Source organism: Oryx dammah, unplaced genomic scaffold (assembly GCF_014754425.2).
Source record: "Oryx dammah isolate SB20612 unplaced genomic scaffold, SCBI_Odam_1.1 HiC_scaffold_9, whole genome shotgun sequence".
NCBI classification, from domain to species: Eukaryota; Metazoa; Chordata; class Mammalia; order Artiodactyla; family Bovidae; genus Oryx; species Oryx dammah.
Window position 1 is genome coordinate 58,702,588 of NW_024070193.1, and position 25,471 is coordinate 58,728,058.

General features: G+C 40.5%; 1 protein-coding gene and 1 non-coding gene across 2 annotated transcripts in view; one reads left to right on the forward strand and one right to left on the reverse strand.

The window, feature by feature from the left end:
* Window positions 1-25,471, forward strand: part of NEK10 (NIMA related kinase 10) — a 270,851-nt gene that overhangs the window by 147,128 nt on the left and 98,252 nt on the right. The window contains 3 exon segments of the mRNA XM_040246355.1: window positions 4,953-5,082; window positions 5,653-5,723; window positions 17,280-17,493. Of these exon segments, the coding sequence (XP_040102289.1) occupies window positions 4,953-5,082; window positions 5,653-5,723; window positions 17,280-17,493 (415 nt within the window).
* LOC120868506 lies at window positions 544-649 on the reverse strand. The gene has a single exon (XR_005722248.1). It is a non-coding gene; the product is annotated as a U6 spliceosomal RNA (small nuclear RNA).

The following is a 25,471-nucleotide window of genomic DNA, read 5'->3' on the forward strand; positions in this document are numbered from 1 at the left end:
ATGGACCTGACATTCCAGGTTCCTATGCAATATTGCTCTTTTGACAGCATTGGACCTTGCTTCTATCACCAGTCACATCCACGACTGAGTATTGTTTTTGCTTTGGCTCCGTCCCTTCAGTCTTTCTGGAGATATTGCTCCACTGATCTCCAGTAGCATATCGGGCACCTACTGACCTGTGGAGTTCCTCTTTCAGTATCCTATCATTTTGCCTTTTCATACTGTTTATGAGGTTATCAAGGCAAGAATACTGAAGTGGTTTGCCATTCCCTTCTCCAGTGGACCACATTCTGTCAGACCTCTCCACCATGACCTGCCCGTCTTGGGTGGCCCCACATGGCATAGCTGATTTTCATTGAGTTAGACAAGGCTGTGGTCCTAGTGTGATTAGATTGACTAGTTTTCTGCCCTCTGATTCCCTCTAGCAACACCTGCTGTCTTACTTGGGTTTCTCTTACCTTTTTCTTTTCATCTTTACTCCTATGCAAAACAGCTTTATTAACTAGAATATAGTCCTCACGTTTGCCTGTCTTTTACCACCTCTAAAATACTGAACCCATCACAGATTTGCATGTCATCCTTGTGCTAAGATCATGCTCATTTTCATGTGTCATTCTAATTTTAGTATATGTGCTGACAAAATGAGTACAATAATCAAACTATTAACAAAGATGACAACATAATCACTGTAGGAAAGAAGACTATACTATCTGCACTCTGAACCTTTTAACATATTATCTCATTCCATTTACTTTCTGAATGTATTGACACTTTTAAAGGATTTAAAGGAAAGAAGTCCCTTCTCCCAACTTATATAAATCATCATATTGTTGAATTATTTGTGAAGTTGCAAAATATTTGTATTTTTAAATGTTTTTGAAACACCTGGGTTCAATACTTTCTTTGTTTACCTCAATAATGAGTAAATAGAATCTTTGGCAATTAGTAACTTAATTGCTCACATAAGTGAGGCACTACTAATTGAATTTAAAAATCAAAACAGTTGCCTTTTTTAAAAGTTATATCAAGCAGCCTTCCTTCCTCATCTTTCTTCCACCTTGTTTTCACTCTTAGTTTGTGAATTCACACCTTTTTAAAACAGAGGTAGTATTTAGATAAACTTTAGTCCAGCTTCCTCTCAAAGGCTGTTGATTATGGACTATGTTTACTTATTTTTCTAAATGTTGCAATAAATAAAGACTGTCCTTGCCATCTACCTAACTATACTATCCCTAGCTTCACTTGATTTTTTCCCCAACTTTCCTGAGGTATTATTGACAATTGAAAATTACATATATTTGAGGTTTGTGATATGTTTTGATACTTGTGCACATTGTGAGATGATTATACCACCAATCCAATTAATTGCTTCACATTATTTTTTTATGTGTGCTGAGAATACTTGTGATGTACTCTCTTAGCAAATTTCAAGTATGTGTGCGTGTGTGCTAAGTTGCTTCAGTCGTGTCTGACTCTCTGCAAACCTATGAACTGTAGCCCACCAGGCTCCTCTGTCCATGGGATTTCCCAGGCAAGAACACTGGAGTGGGTTGCCATTTCCTTCTCAGGGGATCTTCCCAACCCAGGGATCGAACCTGTGTCTCATGCATTAGCAGGTGGATTCCTTACTGCTGAGCCACCAGGAAAGTGTGCATTAGTTTGCTAGGGCTGCCATAAAAAATAACAGTCTGGGTGGCTTAAACAACAGAAATTTATTTGAAGTCTAGAGTCCAAGATGAAGGCGTTGCAGGTTTGGTTTCTTCTGAGGCCCCTCCTTGGTTTGCAGGTGCTGTCCATTCCCCTTGCTGCCTCTTCCCACAGGTGTCCCTCTGCACAGGCACACTTCTGCTGTCTCCTCCTCCGCTAACACAAACAGCAGTCACACTGGGTCAGAATCGGCCCCCCTGCCCCTCCACACTCCCCCTTGCCCCCCACCCTTGCCAAATGGCAGCTCTGCATCAGCTCACACAAGCTTTTTCTTTATACATGATTACACCCTGAGGTACCAGGGATTGGGACTCAACACATAAATTTGTAGGGGAAGCAGGGAGACACACTTCAGACCATAACAGAACATTTTGTGGCTTTCAGAAATCAGACTCTATTTTTGGCTTGCTTTTCATTGTAGTTATGAAACCCTTTTATCTTACAGAATATTCAAGTTGGACCTCAGGAGCACAGTGATAGTTGGCAACTGAGTGGTCTTTTATTGACCTTTCTTGTTCTCTTCCAGAGAAGTGATTCTTTATTTTTTTCATGGGGTGGTGGACAGCTTTCAGAATCTGATGGAAGCTATTCTGTCAGCTAACTTTGACTAACAACCTCAAAACTTGGTGAATTGATACAATAACCTTTTCCCTCTTCTTGTGGTATATACTGTGTACTGTAGGGGGTCACAAACAGTCAGACACAACTTGTCAACTGGGCACCAGCAGCATACTGCATGCTGGCAACCTGGGCTGGTTTGATCTGGGATTGTTGGTGCGTGCTGTTTGGGCTAGCCTGTGCATTGTGGTGACCTGGCTTTCAAGGGCTCCACTGATGGATGTGGTGGTGGGCATGGGGCTGAACATAACTGGGCCGTGTGATGCTCTTCATCCAGCCTGGCGAACCCCAGCTCAGTCACCTGCTTGTGGCCGTTAGGGTCTTCAGGAGCAGGAAGAGAGAGGGAGCTGCAAAGACTACATGCTTCTATGTTCTCTCCTTGCATCACTTTTCCTGGTGTCTTCTTGGCCGAAGCAACTTATATGGTCAAGCTCAGATTCAAAGGGTACAACATGAACTCCACCTTTGGTTGGGAGGAGTGGCACAGCCATGTTGCAAAGGAGCATCTCTGCCTCTGCCTGCGAGAGAAGTCTGTGGGCTCTGGCGGGATGAAGGAGGAGGGGTAATGATGAGAAAAATAAACTAAGCAACTTCTGTTCTTATAAGTATTCTCCTCTACACTGAGTAATTATCTTTCAAGGAAAAATGAAGGCCGTCTTCCAGGGAAGTACAGATGCTGGCTACTTAGAATAGAAGTGCACGTCAACTGCGAATGGGAAAGGAGTTTGAGGGGGGTGGGCGGAGCACTCAGAGCATCTGTTTGTTATGAAGCAGATCTTCTGAGTTCTCGGTAGATAAAAGCATGAGACATTCATCTGTGGGGAGCCAAGGATTTTTTTTTGTTGTTGAAGAACTTTTTCCTATTATGGCATTTTTTTTTTGTTTTACTTTCTTTTACTTTACAATACTGTATTGGTTTTGCCATACATCAACATGAATCTGCCATGGATGTACACATGTTCCCAATCCTGAACCCGCCTCCCACCTCCCTCCTCATACCATCTCTCTGGGTCATCCCAGTACACTAGCCCCAAGCATCCTGTATCCTGCATCATGGCATTTTTAAAAATGTGAGCAGTTGATCAACTGGCAACAGGGGACATTTTGTACACTTAGGACCAGTAGCCCTGGACATTTCACCCCAGAATCCTCCTTTGCCATTTTTAAACTCAGACAGTATATATGAAAATAACTGAGAGATCTGGAAGTCATACTTCCTCTGTAAGTACATAACGTAAGTCTTAAACCAGGAATCATTCCCCATAATCTCACAGTAATAGCAACTCCTTGGTTATTCTAAACAGCCAATACTTACTGAGATACCAATTTATGAGTTTCTTTATATATTAATCCACTGTCTAATTTAACCATTAATCCCTACCCTATTAATTTAGAGGGTTGAGCACAGTCCTAAGTACATACTATAGAAGTGAATCATCAAACTATTAATTTAGGGGGTGTGTGTGCTGAATGCTTTTGACATTTGTCTATAAATATGAGGGAGGAAACTTCTATTCGTTCAAAACATCCAAGGGAACTACATTCCTGTCCACATTTTAAAAAATGTCAAACCCTTAGACCCTCACAGTTTAACTCCATTTAAAGGCTGACAGCATATCCAGGGCTTCCCTGGTGGCTCAACTGGTAAAGAACCTTCCTGCTAATGCAGGAAATGCAAGAGACAGGGGTTTAATCCTGGGTTAGGAAGATCCCCTGGAGAAGGAAACAGCAACCAACTCCGTTATTCTTGCCTGAAAAATTACACGGACAGAAGAGCCCAGTGGGCTACAGTCCATGGGGTTGCAAAAAGTTGGACACAACTGACCATACACGCAGACACAGCATCCTTATTCAGACTAGAAATGCAATTTCAGAAGAGAGGAGCATGGTGGATGTTGTCATTTTCTGCAACGTATTTAAGTATGGTCTTGCCCTAGACTTTATAAGCTAGCATTGAATAGCAAAGGGACGGTGCTGTGTCAGTTTTGCTTATAAAAAATCACCATAAGAATCTGAGTGGTATTCCACAATAGGCATTTACTGTCAGACTCCCAGGTCTCTGGGTCTCCTGGGCTGGGTCTCCTTCAGGCTGCAGGTGTACATGTGCAGATCTGCTCCATGTGGCCAGAGGGGCAGCAGCTACCTTGGATTAGTCCTTTGGACAGGGGCTCCTAGAGAGACAGATGGAAGCACAGAGGCCCTGATCTGGTGCCGTGCCACCTCCAGACTCCACTGGCAGGGCAAGACAGCGCAACCAGTAGCAAAGCCAGGGGTTGGTAACTAATACTGTCCACTGAGACGAAAGGGTGGATATTCAGAATTTCCAGAATAGTGAGAACTGGAGCCAATCATTCCATCTACCAATGAGAGCTGGTTGTTTCTAAAAGTAGAAGGACATTTAATTGGAGTTGTTTTTGTGATTTATTGCTTAGAATTGCTTGGTTGTGCTTCTTGATTCACCTAAGTCTGAGAGAATTCAAAGACTTGTTTAAATATGTTTACTTGAAATAGTAATCAAGAGTTTCTTTTGTTTTTCTCCCATCTCCAATTATGGCTTGAAAACCGAACTTTTTCCCGGGCTGACTTCTCCCTTTGCATCGTGCGTTTACATCCTGGTTTCGCTTCAGCCCGGAGGTGCTGAAAAGCGAGCCGTACGGGGAAAAGGCAGACGTGTGGGCAGCAGGCTGTATCCTTTATCAGATGGCGACCCTGGACCCCCCCTTCTACAGCACCAACATGCTCTCCCTGGCCACAAAGGCAAGCAACCTCGGCAGACAAAGGGTCTCATGGTGCCCAAAACACCAATCCTTTTCTTCTTAAACAGAACCTTTGTGATTTTAGTAAAACTGCCCATTAAAAGCAGTCATTGTTTTATTAGCCCCATGATCCAGTTTATTTATTTATTTTCTCCTTTCTTCTAAATCTACTTCATGTGCTATGGCACATTTCCCCCTATGATTTTCTTCAATTTATCATAGAAAATTATGAAAATAATATATCAAACTGCTTTTGGTCTTTTATTTTTACTTGTGGTTTGGACTGCCCTCAATCCAATATATTATATTATCCTACAATATATTACATTATTCTATCATTTATTGTGAATCTGAGGTTAACTTTTACTTAGCTTGAAGAATATAATTCTGTGTCAAGAACTGTTTAATTAATGCTACTTTTAAAATTGTTGGGATATTTTTGTTTCTGATGAAAATGTGTGCGTGAGATTATGATGCTTGTTACGCAGTTCTCGTGTTATGGCCAAGTGTCACCATGCAAAGGCCCCCGTGGCTGCTTTACTTCCCTTACTCCGGCCTGTTTGTTTTGCAGATAGTGGAGGCGGTATATGAACCAGTACCAGAAGGCATCTACTCTGAAAAGGTGATCACTACCATCAGCAGGTAATTGGTCCCACAACTGCAAACCTACAGAGATTATCAAGAAATACGTCATATCTGTGGAAAATGTCCTATTAAGAGGAAGGGTTCCCAAATAATCCAAACCTAGAAAAATGTTTGGACGTCATTCATCATAGAGACCATTTGAGAGCCACCACGTGTCCAAGAGGAAAGAGTACATTCAGTTGAAATAACATGTTACCATTAATCTGATTGTTCAGAATGTTTCATATCAATCTATATATCAAGTGTGATCTGCTAAAGAGATATTTCTCCAAAGAATATGTATAAATGGCCAAGGGGCACATGAAAATATGCTCAACACTGCTAATTATTAGAGAAATGCAAGTCAAAACTGCAGTGAGATCACCTTACACCAGTCAGAATGGCCACCATTAAAAAGGCTACAGACAATAAATGCTGGAGAGAGTTTGAAGAAAAGAGAATCCTCCCACACTGTTGGTGGGAATGTAAAGTGGTGACAGCCACTATGAAGGACAGGGTGGATATTCCTTAAAAAACTAAAAATAGAGCTACCACATGATCTGGCAATCCTACTCCTGGACTTATATCTGCAGAAGCACTATTTAAAATAGCCAAGATATTGAAGGGAAGCTAAATGTCCTTCAGTAGATTCAAAGAAGTTGTGGTACATATATATAATGGAATATTACTCAACCAAAAATGAATCAAATGATTCCATTTGCAACAATATGGATGACCTAGAGATTGAAAGTGAAAGTCACTCAGTCGTGTCCAACTCTATGCGACCCAATGGACTATGCAGCCCATGGAATTCTCCAGGCCACAATACTGGAGTGGGTAACCTTTTCCTTCTCCAGCGGATCTTCCCAGCCCAGGGATCAAACCCAGGTCTCTCACATTGCAGCCTGATTCTTTACCAGCTGAGCTACCAGGGAAGCCCTTAGAGGTGTTATACTGAGTGAAATAAATCAGATAAAGACAAATATCATATGATACCACTTATATGAGAAATCTTAAAAAATGGTATGCATGAACCTATTATATAAAACAGAAATTGAGTCACAGATATAGAAGACAAATGTATGGTTACCAAGGGGGAAAGTGTAGAGGGATAAATTAGAAGTTTGGGATTGACATATAGATACTACTATAAATAAAATAGATAACTAATAAGGACCTACTATATAGCACAATAGTAATTTCTCAAAGAAAGTCACAAAGAAGTGCTCCAGCTATCCACATAGCGAGAGTTTAGTGGAATTATCCTTGGAGAGGCTCAAAGTTCTGCCTCCACAGAGCTTGTCCCAGGTGACCCTCCCCTCAGCCTCCCCCTGCTCCCCTTGCTGCAGCCACAGGGAGCTCCCTGCTCCTGCTCTGCCCTTATCCTGGTGCTCACTTCTGTCTGATGCGTGCAGTAGCACAGGCCCTCACTTCCCCTGGGTCTCTGCATAATTAGGGTGCCTGCTCTGATGCCCCCACAACCTCTCTGAATTCTCTTGTCCCCTGACCCACTTTACAAAGTTCACAGCATCCACCACCCCTAACACATTATCCATGTGCATGCAAATGTGTTCCTTTATTGTCTCTTTCTTCCCCACCAGAAGAGAGAGACTTTTTCAGTTTAGTTCATAGCTGTCTAATGCCCAGAGCAATGCCTAGTACCAAACAGATCCTTAACAGTTTACTGGTTGTATGAATAAATGACATTTATCTGCCTGATTGTTACTTCTGGACCATTTTATGCCCTTAAACTGGCCCAAGATTACTATTCTGCCCCATTAAGCTGAGTCAAATCCTTACTGTTATAATAAAAATCCCAGGGTCACCTCAGATGAAATCTTTATTCATCTCCCTGCCCAATTCCCTTAAATTTCAATTCTGTATCTACCCTCACTCTTGGCACAACCTCTGATGAAATGTAATAAACACATTACTGTGGCTGTGCGCTTTCCCCTCTGGTTTCTCTCTCCAGCCCACCATTTAGCATTGATAGATTCTCCTCATGGGATTGTCAGATTATATCCTGAATCTTTCCTTGCTCAACACAATGATATCTAACTGCTCTAAGCACCGCAGGCCCAGCTGGCACTGAGTTTCACTAACTGTGGACTCTGAGCAGGAATTTGAGTACTTTTTTGGCATCTCTGTTTCCTCATCTGGTAAAATGGGGATTGTAATGTTAACAGCCTCATCAGGCTAATGTGATGCTTATAAAATATGCAAATCATTTAGCATAGAGCTTGGCAGATGGTAAATCTTGAGCAATGTTGGTAGCTATTATTGTTAGTGTTGTGGGAAACGAGCTGAAATCCATCTTTAAATCATCTGAATTCCACATCATACTAGATCCACCCTATTGCTAATGAGTCCAGATAAATGTATTTAAACTGCTCACCTCCTATTCTCTGCTGTTTGTTTTCTGGAAAGTGCATTAAAAATTCAGGAAGTCTCCAGAAAGATCAAGATAAGAGTGCCAAATTTATTCATTTAATTTCTCCTTTTCTTAGGTATTTATGTGCCCCAAAGAATAAGAGAGGGAAGTACAGAGAAAAACTACAGAGACTGTACTCTGATTTTGTGTTGCTGGGCAAACAGGACCATAATTTGCTTCTGACAGGCTCCCTGATTATTGGTATCCATGCCTCGTGGAGCTGGAAGGTTAGGTTTAGGGTATCAAAATTATTATAAAAAGGTCAGAATATCAATAGGTTCTAGAATCGAGTGGATTCTAATCCTCACTCTTCCACTCACCTTTACCTCTCCAAGCCCCTCTTTTCTTATCTGTGATGTATGGGTAGCAGTTCTGACTATTCATGGGCTTACTTTGAAGCCTAAGTAAGATCATGCTTTTAAATAAGATAAAACTTTTTAGCATTGTTCTCAGCATGTAGCAAGCCCTTAATTAAACTAGGTGTGGTTATTAATAATATTATTGCTTATAGAATGAAGTATATAAAAGTATGATAAATTTGATGAAGTATGGTAAAAGAGGCAATGAGAAATTACAAAAGAACTTGATCTGGTCGAGGGATTTGGAAAAGTTTTTCTATGAAAAAATGACACGTAACCTAAGACCTGAACTCCACTAATTCTCAAATAGCAAACATAACAGAGAAGGCATATCATAGATCCACATCTCTGAAGGCTGTCCTGAGCAAGAGAGCTTGCTAATTTGAAGAATGGAAAGAAGCTGGGGATGTGGCATGTCAAGTAAGACAGGGAATAGCTAGCAAAAGAGCCACATTGAGTGTTTTGAACTTTTATCTTCAGTATTGAGAGGACTTAAGAGTTACTAACAGGCTGAGACATAATGAAAATCTCTTTAGCTAGGATCGTCCTGGCCGATTTGCAGGGAGTTCACTGGAAGGAATGAGAGTGAGAAGGAGAGGCAGGTCCAGTTGTCCGCTGAGAGATGGTGGCAGCCTTGACTGGACTGGTGGTGTTGCTGGAGACAGAAGGGGATTGTTCCCACTGTTGCCTGGAAGTTCAGTCAACAAGTTTTGAAGTACAGTCATAAAAGGATTGGAAAATACTTTGGTTAACTAGGAAAATTGAATGACATTGAGAATACAAAAACAATTGGATTTATTATGTGGAACCTCAGCAAAGGGATCCAAGACCACAGAGTGGAAGTTTGGGGAGGGAGGGAGCAAGGTCAGTTCACCAATAGGAAGGAGATGTGTGTCAGAATTAGAGATATCTACTGTAGAGCAAGGCTTCCCTGGTGGCTTAGCTGGTAAAGAATCTGCCTGCAATGCAGGAGACCCTGGTTCTATACCTAGGTTGGGAAGATCCCCTGGAGAAGGGCATGGCAACCCACTCCAGTATTCTTGCTTGGAGAACCCCCATGGACAGAGGAGCTTGGTGGGCTACAGTCCATGCAGCCGCAAAGAGTCAGACACCACTCAGTGACTAAGCACCCAGCACACAGTGGAGCAGGCTGCTGATGGGTGATGAGGTTACCATCACCAGGATATTTAATATGATGAATGGTCACTATTTAGGGCACTCCAGGTGACATGTTTTGAGCATACTTTTAATTCAGAATATTAAGATGTCATAATTAGTAGGAAGAGACAATTTAATTTTAAAGCTGACTACAGATTTTAGTGCTGCACTCAATATGCCAGCAAATTTGGAAAACTCAGAAGTGGCCACAGGACTGGAAAAGGTCAGTTTTCATTGCAATCCCAAAGAAAGGCAAAGAATACTCAAACTACCACACAATTGCACTCATCTCATACACTAGTAAAGTAATGCTCAAAATTCTCCAAGCCAGGCTTCAACAGTACGTGAACCGTGAACTTCCAGATGTTCAAGCTGGATTTAGAAAAGGCAGAGGAACCAGAAATCAAATTGCCAACATCTGTTGGATCATGGAAAAAGCAAGAGAGTTCCAGAAAAACATCTATTTCTGCTTTATTGACTATGCCAAAGCCTTTGACTGTGTGGAATTTTCCAATAAACTGTGGAAAATTCCAAAAGAGATGGGAATACCAGACCATCTGGTGTTGACCTTCCTCTTGAGAAACCCATATGCAGGTCAGGAAGCAACAGTTAGAACTGAACATGGAACAACAGACTGGTTCCAAATAGGGAAAGGAGTACATTAAGGTTGTATATTGTCACCCTGCTTATTTAACTTATATGCAGAGTACATTATGAGAAACACTGGGCTGGAGGAAGCATAAGCTGGAATCAAGATTGCTGGGAGAAATATCAATAACCTCAGATATGCAAATGACACCACCCTTATGGCAGAAAGTGAAGAACTAGAGAGCTTCTTGATGTGGAGAGTGAAAAAGTTGACTTAAAGCTCAGCTTTCAGAAAATAATGATCATGGCATCTGGTCCCATCACTTCATGGGAAATAGATGGGGAAACAGTGGAAACAGTGACAAACTTTATTTTCTTGGGCTCCAAAATCACTGTGGATGGAGACTGCAACCATGAAATGAAAAGACGCTTGCTCCTTGGAAGAAAAGCTATGACCAACCTACACAGCATATTAAAAAGCAGAGGCATTTCTTAACCAACAAAGGTCCTTCTAGTCAAAGCTATGGTTTTTCCAGTAGTCATGTATGGATGTGAGAGCTGGATTGTAAAGAAAGCTGAGCACCGTAGAATTGATGCTTTTGAATTGTGGTGTTGAAGACTCTTGTGAGTCCCTTGGACTAAGGGAGATCCAATCAGTCCATCCTGAAGGAAATCAGTCCTGAATATTCATTGGAAGCTGAAACTTCAATATTTTGGCCACCTGATGTGAAGAGCTGACTCATTGGAAAAGACCTTGATGCTGGGAAGGATTGAAGGTGGGAGGAGAAGGGTTTGACAGAGGATGAGATGGGCGGATGGCATCACGGACTCAGTGGACATGAGTTTGAGTAAACTTTGGAAGTTGGTGATGGACAGGGAGACCTGGCCTGCTGCAGTCCATGGGGTCGCAAAGACTCGGACATGTCTGAGTGACTGGACTGAACTGAACTGAACTGACGGATTTTAAGATTGCAGTGTGCAGCCTATACCAGATGTAGTTTCCATTTAAAGTTATTCAAAACTCAGTATCTGAGTCACATTGCAAAGTTTTATCTTTAGAAAATTTGACATGAAACCAAAATCAGTTGTGAGTTGCATGTAATTACATATTTTATTTGCTTTGGATTTTTAGTGTCTAAATATTGTTTCAAAAGAAATAGAGAACAAATTCAATTTCTCATTTTCTTAGTTTTTTTCCTTAGCAGGCTTTTAAATTAGGAGAATAGCTTAGTAACCCTGAAGAGTCTGAGGCAAAAAAAATATATTTTACTGCTCTGCCCAGTACCAGTATTGCTATTTTTACCTTCCAGTACACCTTTAAGAAAATGTCATTTGTTTATTTTGTTTAAAGGAAGAGCATTTCCTTTTATGCACATTATATTTCAGTTGCCTAAGTTTTCTCTGTCTGTGCTTGGTTGCATAAGCTGTCTGGCACTTTGTTTCAGAAGAAGTCATAATGACTAAAGAAGTTAGTGCTTTCAACTAGTTCTAAGGACAAATGGCTCTTCACATTTTCCATCCTACCTTCTTTGTTTCTTGAAACATGAAATGATTAGAATTTAACACTGTATCCCTCTGATTCTTTCGATCTGGTCACTCAGAGCAGAGTGGACACACAGTGAGTAGCATGAGTGGACACCCCAGATTTTTTTTTCCTAGAACTTGACTTTATGCTTATTTGATTAGAAAATCATTAATGCATTCAGTTGCTCTTAAGACTCTCCCTGAAATATCCAAGCAGAGAGGCATTTCAAACCAATGAGTCTAAACTGAAACTTCTGGTAGGAGATATTCCTGGGATTCCAAAAGCCTGTACCCAAATATTTTAGGTTATGTACAGGTAAATTATGAGACCACCTGTTCATTCATTTGTTCATTCATTCATTTGCTGAATACTTAGCAGGACCCAGATTACATCTTACATACAGGTGAGATCCCAGTGAAGGAGACACGGGTCGCTCCTCTCAACTTGTCTCCAGTCTCCAGTGGTCATGTAGATCATCACAGTATAAATTACAGTGGCTTTGGGTACTTCAATATAGAGAGTGAAATGAGGACTTGTGAAAAGGGGGCAGTGAGTCTGTCTGAGCGAAGGTGATCGAAGATGTCTTCCTGTTAGAGACCCGGAAAAGAGTGGTAATAACCATAATGCAAGCTCACTTTCTTAGAACTTGAAAACAAATAGCCTAAAGATAAAGCTTGAAATGATAAAGTAGTGATGTGTTTATTATACTCATGGTTAATAAAGTTAAGAAAAGAGAGATCCAGGTGGAAAATTGGGAGGATTCTGGGCTCACCTCCCCTCATTTTAACATCCCAACTATAGCTCTCATTAAAATCAACCTGGGGACAAGTAGGGCAGATCTTCTTCAACCAAGACTGTAAAGAAATATACACAGGGAGTCTAGTGGGAAGGGAGAAGTATGTGGTCAGGACCTCCACCCTTAGCAGGGACACGGAGAAGAGGGGACATCACAGGTTCAGGGATCCTCCCCAGGGAATGAAGGATTGGAGCCCCACATTGGGCACCCCAGATCTCAGGGCAGCCCTGAGGTCTGACACCACTGGAAGACAAGCCCCTTGCAAGTTTGAAACCCTGTGTCTGTGTGTGTGTGTGTGTGTGTGTGTGTGTGTGTGTGTGTTCAGTCATGTCTGACTCTTTGCAATCCCATGCAGTCTGCCAGGCTCCTTTTTTCATGGAATTTTCCAGGCAAGAATATTGGAGTAGGTTGCCATTTCCTACTCTAGGAGATCTTCCCGGCCCGGGGACTGAACCCATGTGTCTCATATCTCCTGCATTGGTAGGCAGGTTCTTTACCACTGCACCATCTGGGAAGCCTTGAAACCCCGTGGGGCTTATCAGAGGGATGTAGGAAACTGGGCCTCTGCTCTTGAAGAGCATACAGCTTTGCCTGCTTCCAGTCACAGGGTGGAGGCAGAGATTGAAGCTGCCAGGGGCACTGGCCAGCCTGCCAAGACATGACATCAGTCCCTGTCCAGCGCTCACCAGGCTCCCACTCCAGCCCCTCTTGTCCCATGCTGCTCCCCATGAAGGCAGTTCTGATCAACAGTTCTGCCACTGACTGTGAGAGTGTGCACACCTGCAGGGAGCAGGGCTGGCTTGGACTCCAGCCTGCTGCTGGGCCAAGATATAAGCTGCCATTGCCAGCATGTGTGTCCCTGCATACACTCAGGAGGGAGCAAACTCAGCTCAGTAGTGTGGTACCAAACTCTTCAGCCACGACTCAGCCTCTAGCCCTGCAAGCACACCAGGGAGAAAGCAAAATCAGCACAACAGTGCAGCTTCAAGCTCTCAGCTCTGACTCTACACCTCACACCAAGGTGGAGGCTGCCATCGCATGTAGGAGAAACCCAGCTTCCTCAGGGCCCCTGCAGCAAGCCTTGTGCCCTGACCTCACCCTTGATAGTGTGGTGATGGCACTGAGCAGAGAGGAAGCCCCAGTTTGCACCTGGTTCTGGCTCTAGCCCTGCAACTCCACCGCCTCCGCTCCTACCCGTGTGGCAGCTGCCGGTGCCTAGGAGAGAAGACATGGTCTGTGCGGATTCCAGGTCCAGCTCTCCCACCAAAGCCACTGGGCACGTGCAGCGATGCTCCCACACAAGGACTCACTTTCAAGACCAGAGCAGGTAACTGGCTCACCCGGTTTTATAGACTGAAACTCAAACAAAGTGAGAAGGAAGAGGAATATGCTTCAAAGGAAATAATAAGGAAAAACTCTGAAGACAAAATCTTAGTGAAACAGAGGTAAATAATTTACGTGATAAACAGTTCAAAACAATTGTAATGGGAATGACAACTGAACTTAAAAGAATAGATAAACACAGTGACAAATCTTAACAAAGTACTAGAAAATATTTTTTAAAAAACAAAACTGAGGAATACAATACAGTAAGTCTCTTACATACAAATCAGTTTTGTTCCGAGAGCATTATTTATTATTATTCTTTTAAATTTAAATTTATTTATTTTAATTGGAGGCTAATTACTTTACAGTATTGTATTTATTTTGCCATACAGTCCAGGTTCGATGCAGGATACAGGATGCTGGGGGCTGGTGCACTGGGATGACCCAGAGGGCTAGTATGGGGAGGGAGGTGGGAAGGGGGTTCAGGATGGGGAACACATGTACACCCGAGAGCATTTTAACAAGTCCAATTTGTTCAACAAAGTTAGCTTAGGTACCTAGTTAACAGAATCAGCTATGTAGTACTGTATTGTAATAGGTTTATAATACTTTTAAGACAAATAATACATTAAAAAGTACATACAAAACTAAGAAAGCATTTTTAACCTTACAGTTCAGTACCTTGAAAAATACTGTAGTACCAGCTACATCACTGCTGCTTTTACGCTTGCCTCTGGATATCCTGGGCTTGAAATAAAGGCTCTCTCTTGCTGTTTTGAATGCAGTACTATACAATAAAGTGCACAAAAATATGAGCACCTGAGAGGATGCACATAGGTGACAATGAACATCAGACATGTGAACTAACTCCTGTGACTGGATCTGCAAACTCAAGTCAGCACCTTTGAAAGTTTACTGCTTGAAGGTCCGTACGTAGGGACCTTCTGTAACTGAAATTAAAATTACAGTAGTGGGAATTAACAGCAGATTGGATGATACAGAGGAGTGCATTAGTGATCTGGGAGATAGAATAATGGAAAGCACCCCATCAAAAGAGGAAAAAAAAGAAAAGATTTTAAAAAGTGAAAATAGTTTAAGGGACCTCTAGGACAACATCGTGCATGCTAACATTCACATAGTGTACTCTTGCCTGGAAAATCCCAGGGACAGAGGAGCCTGGTGGGCTGCAGTCCATGGGGTCACGAAGAATCGGACACTTACTGAGCGACTTCACTTTCATGCATTGGAGAAGGAAATGGCAACCCACTCCAGTGTTCTTGCCTGGAGAATCTCAGGGATGGTGGAGTCTGTGGGGTCGCAGAGAGTTGGACATGACTGAAGTGACTTAGCAGCAGCAGCGGCAGAAGAAGAGACAGAAAAGAGAGTGCAGTGTGTATTTGATACAACTATGTGTGGAAATTTCTTTCCTGATGTTGAAGAAGGAAACAGATATCCAGGTACAAGAAGAACAGAGGGTCCCAAACAAAATGAACCCAAAGAGACCTCCACCAAAACCTATAGAAATTAAAATGGCAAAAGTTAAAACTAAAGAGGGGATTCTAAAACCAGCAAGAGAAAAACAAAGTGTCAGTTACAGGGAACTCCCATAAGGGTTTCAGACTGATTTTTCTACAGAAACATTGAAGATCAGAAAGGAATTGTATGATATACTTAGAGTACTGAAAGGAAAAAAAAAAAAAAAACCTAACACCTAGGATACCAGCAAAGTTGAAATCAATCCTGAATATTTGTTGGAAGGATTGATGCTGAAGCTGAAGCTGCAGTATTTTGGTCATCTAATGTGAACAGACAACTCACTGGAAAAGTCCCTGATGCTGGGAAAAATTGAGGGCAGTAGGAGAAGAGGGTACCTAAGGATGAGATGGCTGGATGGCATCACCAATGCAATGGATATGAACTTGGGCAAACTTCAGGAAATGATGAGGGACAGGGAGGCCTGGTGTGCTGCAGTCCATGGGGTTGCAAAGAGTTGGACAGGACTGGATGACTGAACAACAACAGTACATACATATGGAATCTAGAGAGATGATACTAATGTATCCATTTGCAAGGCAGCAAAGGAGACACAGACATAGTGAACAGACTTATGGACACAGTGGTGGAAGGAGAGGGTGGGATGAATTGAGAGAATAGTATGGAAACATATACATTACCACATATAACATTGAAAGTGAAAGTGTTAGTCTCTCACTTGTGTCCGACTTTTTGCAACCCCATGGACTATAGCCCCTCCAGGCTCCTCTGTCCACAGGATTCTCCAGGCAAGAATACTGAGGTGGGTTGCCATGCTCTTCTCCAGGGCATCTTCCTGACCCAGGGATTGAACACAGGTCCCTGGTGGCTCAGACAGTAGTGTCTGCCTGCAATGCAGGAGACCTGGGTTCGATCCCTGGGTTGGGAAGATCCCCTGGAGAAGGAAATGGCAACCCACTTTCGTACTCTTGCCTGGTAGATCTTGTGGACAGAGGAGCCTGGTAGGCTACAGTGCAAGGGGTTGCAGAGTCAGACATGACTGAGTGACTTCACTTTCACTTTCTCCTGAATTGCAGGAAGATTCTTTATTGTCTGAGTCACCAGGGAAGCCCCTATGTAAAGTTAGAGCCTTTGAATTAAAAAATAGACAAATATGGTAGTGAGTGCCAGAAATATTTAAATTATGCTAACCAGTGATCTTGACAATTTGCTCCATGGGCATCTAGAATAGCCTCTACTACTGTTTAGCTGTGATAGAAACAATTCTCCCATTAGTAGGCTGATTGATATCTCTTGCCTCCAAAATCTGAGAAAGTTTTTAGTGTGTAATGTGTCAAATTGTCTACAGTTAAAAATTTGACATACAGCTTCAACTTCAAGTAACTGGGTTGCATTTTATTTTTATAGCATCATGCTTTGTAAGACTCTCACTAATCAAGTTGTGTTGATCTTGCTCCAATACAGCTGGTAAAGTCCAGTAAGTTGCCGCCCCCCAGAATCTTTCCTTCCTTCTGCTGCATCAAGTGTGGTATTCAGGTCCTGGATTATTAGGATGCCTCTTTGTTTCATTGGCCAGTGAGTAGGGGTGGTTTTAGAGGATAATCAGTTACATAGAAGAAGCAGACCCCACTCATCCATCCTGAGACTGGGAGCAACTTCCAACTCAGTCTGTAACCCTTGCCCATGAGCCAACCTGCAAAGTGAACAGTATCGCTCCCTCTCCTTCCCAGATTTTCCAAATGTCTTTTGAGAAGTCTTGGATTCAGAAGTATCCTTGGAGTTCATCTTGTCTAGGTTCTTTTGGGTGCAAGCACCATGGGGGACACAGAGTAGAATTTGGCCTGTGGACTGGTCCTGACTTTGACTAGAGTGCTATGATGAGCTTATCTTTCCTTAGATGCCTCACTCCAGATGCAGAAACCCGCCCAGATATTGTAGAAGTCAGCTCCATGATATCAGATATCATGATGAAGTATGTAGACAATTTATCCACATCCCAGCTGGCCTTGGAGAAGAAGCTGGAACGGGAACGGAGGCGCACACAGAGGTATTTTATGGAAGCCAACCGGAATGCAATCACATGTCAGCAGGAGCCGACTCTGCTGTCTCAGGTAAATGGGATTCTTTCAGTGTCTTCAGGATGAATTCTGATAGGAGTCTGAGGCTGTTCATGTTTGTCTTAAGGAAAATTCATCTTAAGTTAGAAAAATATTAATTGCTGCATGTAATATTTCACTGTTATAATGATATTTTATACATTCTGATATCATAAAAGTAAGTCAATATAATTGAATTCCAAAGAACTAACTCATAATTTGTTGTATTTTACAAAACTAGAGGTATCAAAAAGATAACTTAGAAATTCTTTGAATTTATAATGTAGCTGTTGCTGCTGCTAAGTCGCTTCAGTCTTGTCTGACTCTGTGCGACCCCATAGATGGCAGCCCACTAGGCTCCTCCGTCCCTGGGATTCTCCAGGCAAGAACAATGGAATGGGTTGCCATATCCTTCTCCAATGCATTTAAGTGAAGTCGCTCAGTTGTGTTCAACTCTTTGTGACCCCATGGACTGCAGGCTCCTCCGTCCATGGAATTTTCCAGGCAAGAGTACTGGAGTGGGTTACCATTGCTTTCTCCATTATAATATGTATCTTTGTATAAATAGCAGTGACTGCTTATATTTAATTTTTTCAGCAATTTGGATTTATAGATAGAAATATTCTATGTAAGTTTAGAAAAGGAAATAATGTTTTTTTTTTAAAATTTTAATTTTTACTTTATTTTACTTTACAATACTGTATTGGTTTTGCCATACATTGACATGAATCTGCCACGGGTGTACATGAGTTCCCAATCCTGAACCCCCCTCCACTTCCCACCCCAAATCATCTCTCTGGATCATCCCCATGCACCAGCCCCAAGCATCCTGTATCTTTCATCGAACATAGACTGGCACTTCTTTTCTTACATGATAGTATACATGTTTCAGTGCCATTCTCCCAAATCATCCCACCCTCGCCCTCTCCCACAGAGTCCAAAAGTCCATTCTATACATCTGTGTCTCTTTTGCTGTCTCACATACAGGGTTATCATTACCATCTTTCTAAATTCCACATATATGTGTTAGTATCCTGTATTGGTGTTTTTCTTTCTGGCTTACTTCACTCTGTATAACTGGCTCCAGTTTCATCCATCTCATTAGAATTGATTCAAATGTATTCTTTGTAATGGCTAATACTCCATTGTGTATATGTACCACAGCTTTCTTATCCATTCATCTGCTGATGGACATCTAGATTGTTTCCATGTCCTGGCTATTATAAACAGTGCTGTGATGAACATTGGGGTACTTGTGTCTCTTTCAATTCTGGTTTCCTCGGTGTGTATGCCCAGCAGTGGGATTGTTGGGTCATATGGCAGTTCTATTTGCAATTTTTTAAGGAATCTCCACACTGTTTTCCATAGTGGCTGTACTAGTTTGCATTCCCACCAACAGTGTAAGAGGGTTCCCTTCTCTCCACACCCTCTCCAGCATTTATTGCTTGCAGACTTTTGGATCGCAGCCATTCTGACTGGTGTGAAATGGTACCTCACTGTGGTTTTGATTTGCATTTCTCTGATAATGAGTGATGTTGAGCATCTTTTCATGTGTTTGTTAGCCATCTGTATGTCTTCTTTGGAGAAATGTCTATTTAGTTCTTTGGCCCATTTTTTGATTGGGTCATTTATTTTTCTGGAATTGAGCTGCAGGAGTTGCTTGTATATTTTTGAGATTAGTTGTTTGTCAGTTGCTTCATTTGCTATTGTTTTCTCCCATTCGGAAGGCTGTCTTTTCACCTTGCTTATAGTTTCCTTTGTTGTGCAGAAGCTTTTAATTTTAATTAGATCCCATTTGTTTATTTTTGCTTTTATTTCCAGTATTCTGGGAGGTGGATCATAGAGGATCCTGCTGTGATGTATGTCAGAGAGTGTTTTGGCTATGTTGTCCTCTAGGAGTTTTATAGTTTCTGGTCTTACGTTTAGATCTTTAATCCATTTTGAGTTTATTTTTGTGTGTAGTGTTAGAAAGTGATCTAGTTTCATTCTTTTACAAGTGGTTGACCAGTTTCCCAGCACCACTTGTTAAAGACATTGTCTTTAATTCATTGTATACTCTTGCCTCCTTCGTCGAAGATAAGGTGTCCATAGGTGTGTGGATTTATCTCTGGGCTTTCTATTTTGTTCCATTGATAGACTTTAAAACAAAGGGTGTGAAAAGAGACAAAGAAGGCCACTACATAATGATCAAAGGATCAATCCAAGAAGAAGATATAACAATTATAAATATATATGCACCCAACATAGGAGCACCGCAATATGTAAGACAAATGCTAACAAGCATGAAAGGGGAAATTAACAATAACACAATAATAGTGGGAGCCTTTAATACCCCACTCACACCTATGGACGGATCAACTAAACTGAAAATTAACAAAGAAATGCAAACTTTAAATGATACAATAGACCAGTTAGACTTAATTGATATCTATGGGACATTTCACTCCAAAACAATGAATTTCACCTTTTTCTCAAGTGCTCACAGAACCTTTTCCAGGATAGATCACATCCTGGGCCATAAATCTAACCTTGATAAATTCAAAAAAATTGAAATCATTCCAAGCATCATTTCTGACCATAATGCCTTAAGATTAGATCTCAATCACAGGAGAAAAACTATTAAAGATCCCAACATATGGAGGCTAAACAACACGCTTCTGAATAACCAACAAATCACAGAAGAAATCAAAAAAGAAATCAAATTATGCATAGAAATGAATGAAAATGAAAACACAACAACCCAAAATCTGTGGGAGACTATAAAAGCAGTGCTTAGAGGAAAGTTCATAGCAATACAGGCATACCTCAAGAAACAAGAAAAAAGTCAAATAAATAACCTAACTCTACACCTAAAGCAACTGGAAAAGGAAGAAATGGAGAACCCCAGAGTTAGTAGAAGGAAAGAAATCTTAAAAATTAGGGCAGAAATAAATGCAAAAGAAACAAAAGAGACCATAGCAAAAATCAACAAAGCCAAAAGCTGGTTCTTTGAAAGGATAAATAAAATTGACAAACCATTAGCCAGACTCATCAAGAAACAAAGGGAGAAGAATAAAATCAATAAAATTAGAAATGAAAATGGAGAGATCACAACAGACAACACAGAAATACAAAGGATCATAAGAGACTACTATCAGCAATTATATGCCAATAAAATGGACAACGTGGAAGAAATGGACAAATTCTTAGGAAAGTACAACTTTCCAAAACTGAACCAGGAAGAAATAGACAATCTTAACAGACCCATCACAAGCACGGAAATTGAAACTGTAATCAGAAATCTTCCAGCAAACAAAAGTCCAGGTGCAGACGGCTTCACAGCTGAATTCTACCAAAAATTTCGAGAAGAGCTACCACCTATCCTACTCAAACTCTTCCAGAAAATTGCAGAGGAAGATAAACTTCCAAACTTATTCTATGAGGCCAGTATCACCCTAATACCAAAACCTGACAAAGATGCCACAAAAAAAAAAAAAAAAAGAAAACTACAGGCCAATATCACTGATGAACATAGATGCAAAAATCCTCAACAAAATTCTAGCAATCAGAATCCAACAACACATTAAAAAGATCATACACCATGACCAAGTGGGCTTTATCCCAGGGATGCAAGGATTCTTCAATATCCACAAATCAATCAATGTAATTCACCACATTAACAAATTGAAAAATAAAAGCCATATGATTATGTCAATAGATGCAGAGAAGGCCTTTGACAAAATTCAACATCCATTTATGATTAAAACTCTCCAAAAAGCAGGAATAGAAGGAACATACCTCAACATAATAAAAGCTATATATGACAAACCCACAGCAAACATTATCCTCAATGGTGAAAAATTAAAAGCATTTCCCCTAAGGTCAGGAACAAGACAAGGGTGCCCACTTTCACCGCTACTATTCAACATAGTTCTGGAAGTTTTGGCCACAGCAATCAGAGCAGAAAAAGAAATAAAAGCAATCCAAATTGGAAAAGAAGAAGTAAAACTCTCACTGTTTGCTTATTTTTTTTTTTTAAGGTAGAGTTTGTTTTGCAATATGGTGATTGTTTCTGGCATACAGCAAGATGATTCAGTTTTTGTATATATATATGTTATTCTTTATCAGATTCTATTTCACTATGTTATTCTAAGATATTAAATATTGTTCCCTCTGGTATAAGTAAGTCCTGGTTGTTTTTCTGTTTTATATACAGTAGTATATTTCTGTTCATCCCAAACTCCTAATTTATCCCTTTCCCCTTTGGTAGCCATAGGTTTGTTTTCTGTGTCTGTGAGGCAGTTTTGTAAATGAGTTTATCTGTGTCATATTTTTTAGATTCCACATGTAAGTGATATAATGTGATATTTGTCTTTCTGTGTCTGACTTACTTCACTTAGTGTGATAATCTCTGGGTTCATTCTTGTTGTTGCAAATTTCAGTCTTTTATTCTTTTTTATTTTTGAGTAATATTTCATACACAGTGTGTCTTCTTTATCCACTCATCTGTTGATGAACACTGGGTTGCTTCCATGTCTTGGCTATTGTAAATAGCACTACTGTGAACATCGGGTGTGTGTGTCTTTTCAAATTAGAGTTTTCTTGTATATATGCTCAGGAGTGGGATCATATGGCATCTCTCTTTATAAAAGTATTTTGAGGAACTTCCTTACTGTTCTCTAAAGTAGCTGCATGAATTTACATTCCCACCAACAGTGTATGAGGATTCCCTTTTCTCCATACCCTCTCTCAGTTCAGTTCAGTTCAGTTCAGTTGCTCAGTCGTGTCTGACTCTTTGCAATCCCATGAATCGCAGCACGCCAGGACTCCCTGTCCATCACCAACTACCAGAGTTCACCCAGACTCGCGTCCATCGAGTCAGTGATGCCATCCAGCCATCTCATCCTCTGTCGTCCCCTTCTCCTGCCCCCAATCCCTCCCAGCATCAGAGTCTTTTCCAATGAGTCAGCTCTTCGTATGAGGTGGCCAAAGTACTGGAGTTTCAGCTTTAGCATCATTTCTTCCAAAGAAATCCCAGGGTTGATCTCCTTCAGAATGGACTGGTACCCTCTCTAGCACTTATTATTTACAGACTTTTGAAGATGGCCATTCTGACTGGTGTAAAGTGATACCTCATTGTAGTTTTGATTTGCATTTTTTCAAATAATAAGCAATATTGAGCATCATTTCATGTGTCTTTTGGCCATCTGTATGTCTTTTTTTGAGAAATGTCAATTTACGTCTGCCCATTTTTGATTGGGTTGTTTGTTTTTTGGTTATTGTTCTATATGACCTATTTGTATATTTTGGAAATTATGTCTGCTACATCATTTGCAAATATTTTCTCTCAGTCTATAGGTTGTCCTTTTGTTTCTTGTGGTGTAAAAGCTTATGTTTAATTAGGTCCCATTTGTATATTTTTGCTTTTATTTCTTTTGCCTTAAGAGACATATCCAAAAAATATTGGTACAATGTATGTCATAGTGTTCTGCTTTGTTATCTTCTAAGGGTTTTATGGTGTCATGTCTTATAATTAAGTCTTTAAGCCATTTTGAGTTTATTACTGCTTGCAGTTTGAGGGTGTATTCTAAGTTCATTTAGTTACATGTAGCTATTTAGCTTTCCCAACACAACTTTCTTTTCTCTGTTTTATTTTCTTGCCTCCTTTGTTGAAGATTAATTGACCATAAGTATGTGGGTTTATTTCTGAGTTTGCTTTTGTTCCATTGATCTTTATGTCTTTACCATACTGTTTTGTTTACTGAAACTTTGTGGAATTGTCGGTAGGCTGGGAGATTATGTCTCAATCTTTCTTCTTTTTAACTCAAGATTACTTTGGCAATTCTGGGTCTTTTTTGTGGTTCCATATAATTTTTAAGATTATGTGTTTTAGTTCTGTGAAAAATGTCATGGGTAATTTGATAGAGATTGCATAAAATTTGTAGATTGCTTTGGGTAGTATGACCATCCTAACAATATTAATTCTTATAATCTAAGATCATGCAATATCTTTCCATCTCTTTGAATCATCTTCAATTTCCTTTATCAATGTTTTATAGTTTTCAGTGTATAAGTCTTTCACCTGCTTGGTCAGGTTTATCTGTAAGTGAGGGAGGGAGGCTCAGGATCTGGAACATGTGTATACCTGTGGCAGATTCATGTTGATGTATGGCAAAACCAATACAACATTGTAAAGTAATTAACCTCCAATTAAAATAAATAAATTTATATTAAAAAATAAAACAAAAAAGAAAAAAAAGATTAAAAAAAGGAGTGTCTTCTTTTGATATTTTACTGTTAGTGAAAAGAAATGCAACCAATTTCTGTATGTTAATCTTATACCCTAATAACTTGCTGAATTCATTTATCAGTTCTAGGAATTTTTGTGTGGAATTTTTAGGGTTTTCTGTAGATAGCATCCTATTTCCTGCATATAATGACAGTTTTTTTTCTTTCCTTCCAATTTGGATGCCTTTAATTTCTTTGTCTTGTCTGACTGCTGTGGCATTTCATATGTTGAATAGAAGTCATGAGAGTGGTTATCCTTGTTCCCTGAATTTAGTGGAAAGGCTTTCGACTTTTCACCATTATATATTATGTTGACTGTAAGCTTTTATTATGCTGAATTATGTTACCTCTATCGAGTTGGGACATGAGTTTGAGAAAGCTCTAGGAGTTGGTGATGGACAGGGAGCCCAATGTGCTGCAGTCCATGGGGTTGCAAAGAGTTGGATATGACTTAGTGACTGAACAGAACTGATTTTACTTCTATATCCACTTTAGTCAGACTATTTTTCATGAATGGATGTTGAATTTTATCAAGGGTTTTTTTGGTTTGTTTTTAAAAAATTAATTTATTTATTTTAATTAGAGGCTACATTACAATATTGTAGTGGTTTTTGCCATACATTGACATGAACCAGCCATGGGTGTACATGTGTTCCCTGTCCTGAACCCCCCTCCCACCTCCATCCCCATCCCATCCCTCAGGGTCATCCCAGTGCATCAGCCTTGAGCACCCTGTCTCATGCATCAAATCTGGATGGGCGATCTGTTTCATGTATGATAATATACACGTGTCAATGCTATTCTCTCAAATCATCCCACCCTCACCTTCTCCCAGAGTCCAAAAGACTGTTCTATACATCTGTGTCTCTTTTGCTGTCTTGCATATAGGGTCATTGTTACTATCATTCTAACTTTCTTTTTTTAAAAAATATAAATTTATTTATTTTAATTGGAGGTTAATTACTTTATACTATTGTATAGGTTTTGCCATACATCAACATGTATCTGCCACAGGTATACACGTGTTCCCCATCCTGAACCCCCCTCCCTCCTCCTTCCCTGTACCATCCCTCTGTGTCATCCCAGTGCACCAGCCCCAAGCATCCAGTATCATGCATTGAACCTATATATGTGTTAATATACTGTATTGGTGTTTTTCTTTCTGACTTACTTCACTCTGTATAATAGGCTCCAGTTTCATCCACCTCATTAGAACCAATTCAAATGCATTCTTTTTAATGGCTGAATAATGTTCCATTGTATATATGTACCACAGCTTTCTTATCCATTCATCTGCTGATGGACATCTAGGTTACTTCCCTGTCTTGGCTATTGTAAACAGTGCTGTGATGAACATTGAGGTACATATGTCTCTTTCAATTCTGGTTTCCTTGGTATGTGTGCCCAGCAGTGGGATTGCTGGCTCATATGGCAGTTCTATTTCCAGTTTTTTAAGGAATCTCCACATTGTTCTCCATAGTGGCTGTACTAGTTTGCATTCCCACCAACAGTGTAAGAGGGTTCCCTTTTCTCCATACCCTCTCCAGCATTTATTGTTTGTAGACTTTTTGATAGCAGCCATTCTAACTGGCGTGAGATGGTACCTCATTGTAGTTTTGATTTGCATTTCTCTGATAATGAGTGATGTTTATCAAAGGTTTTTACTGCATCTATGGGGCTTCCCAGGTGGCGCTAGTGGTAAAGAACTTGCTGCCAATGCAGGAGA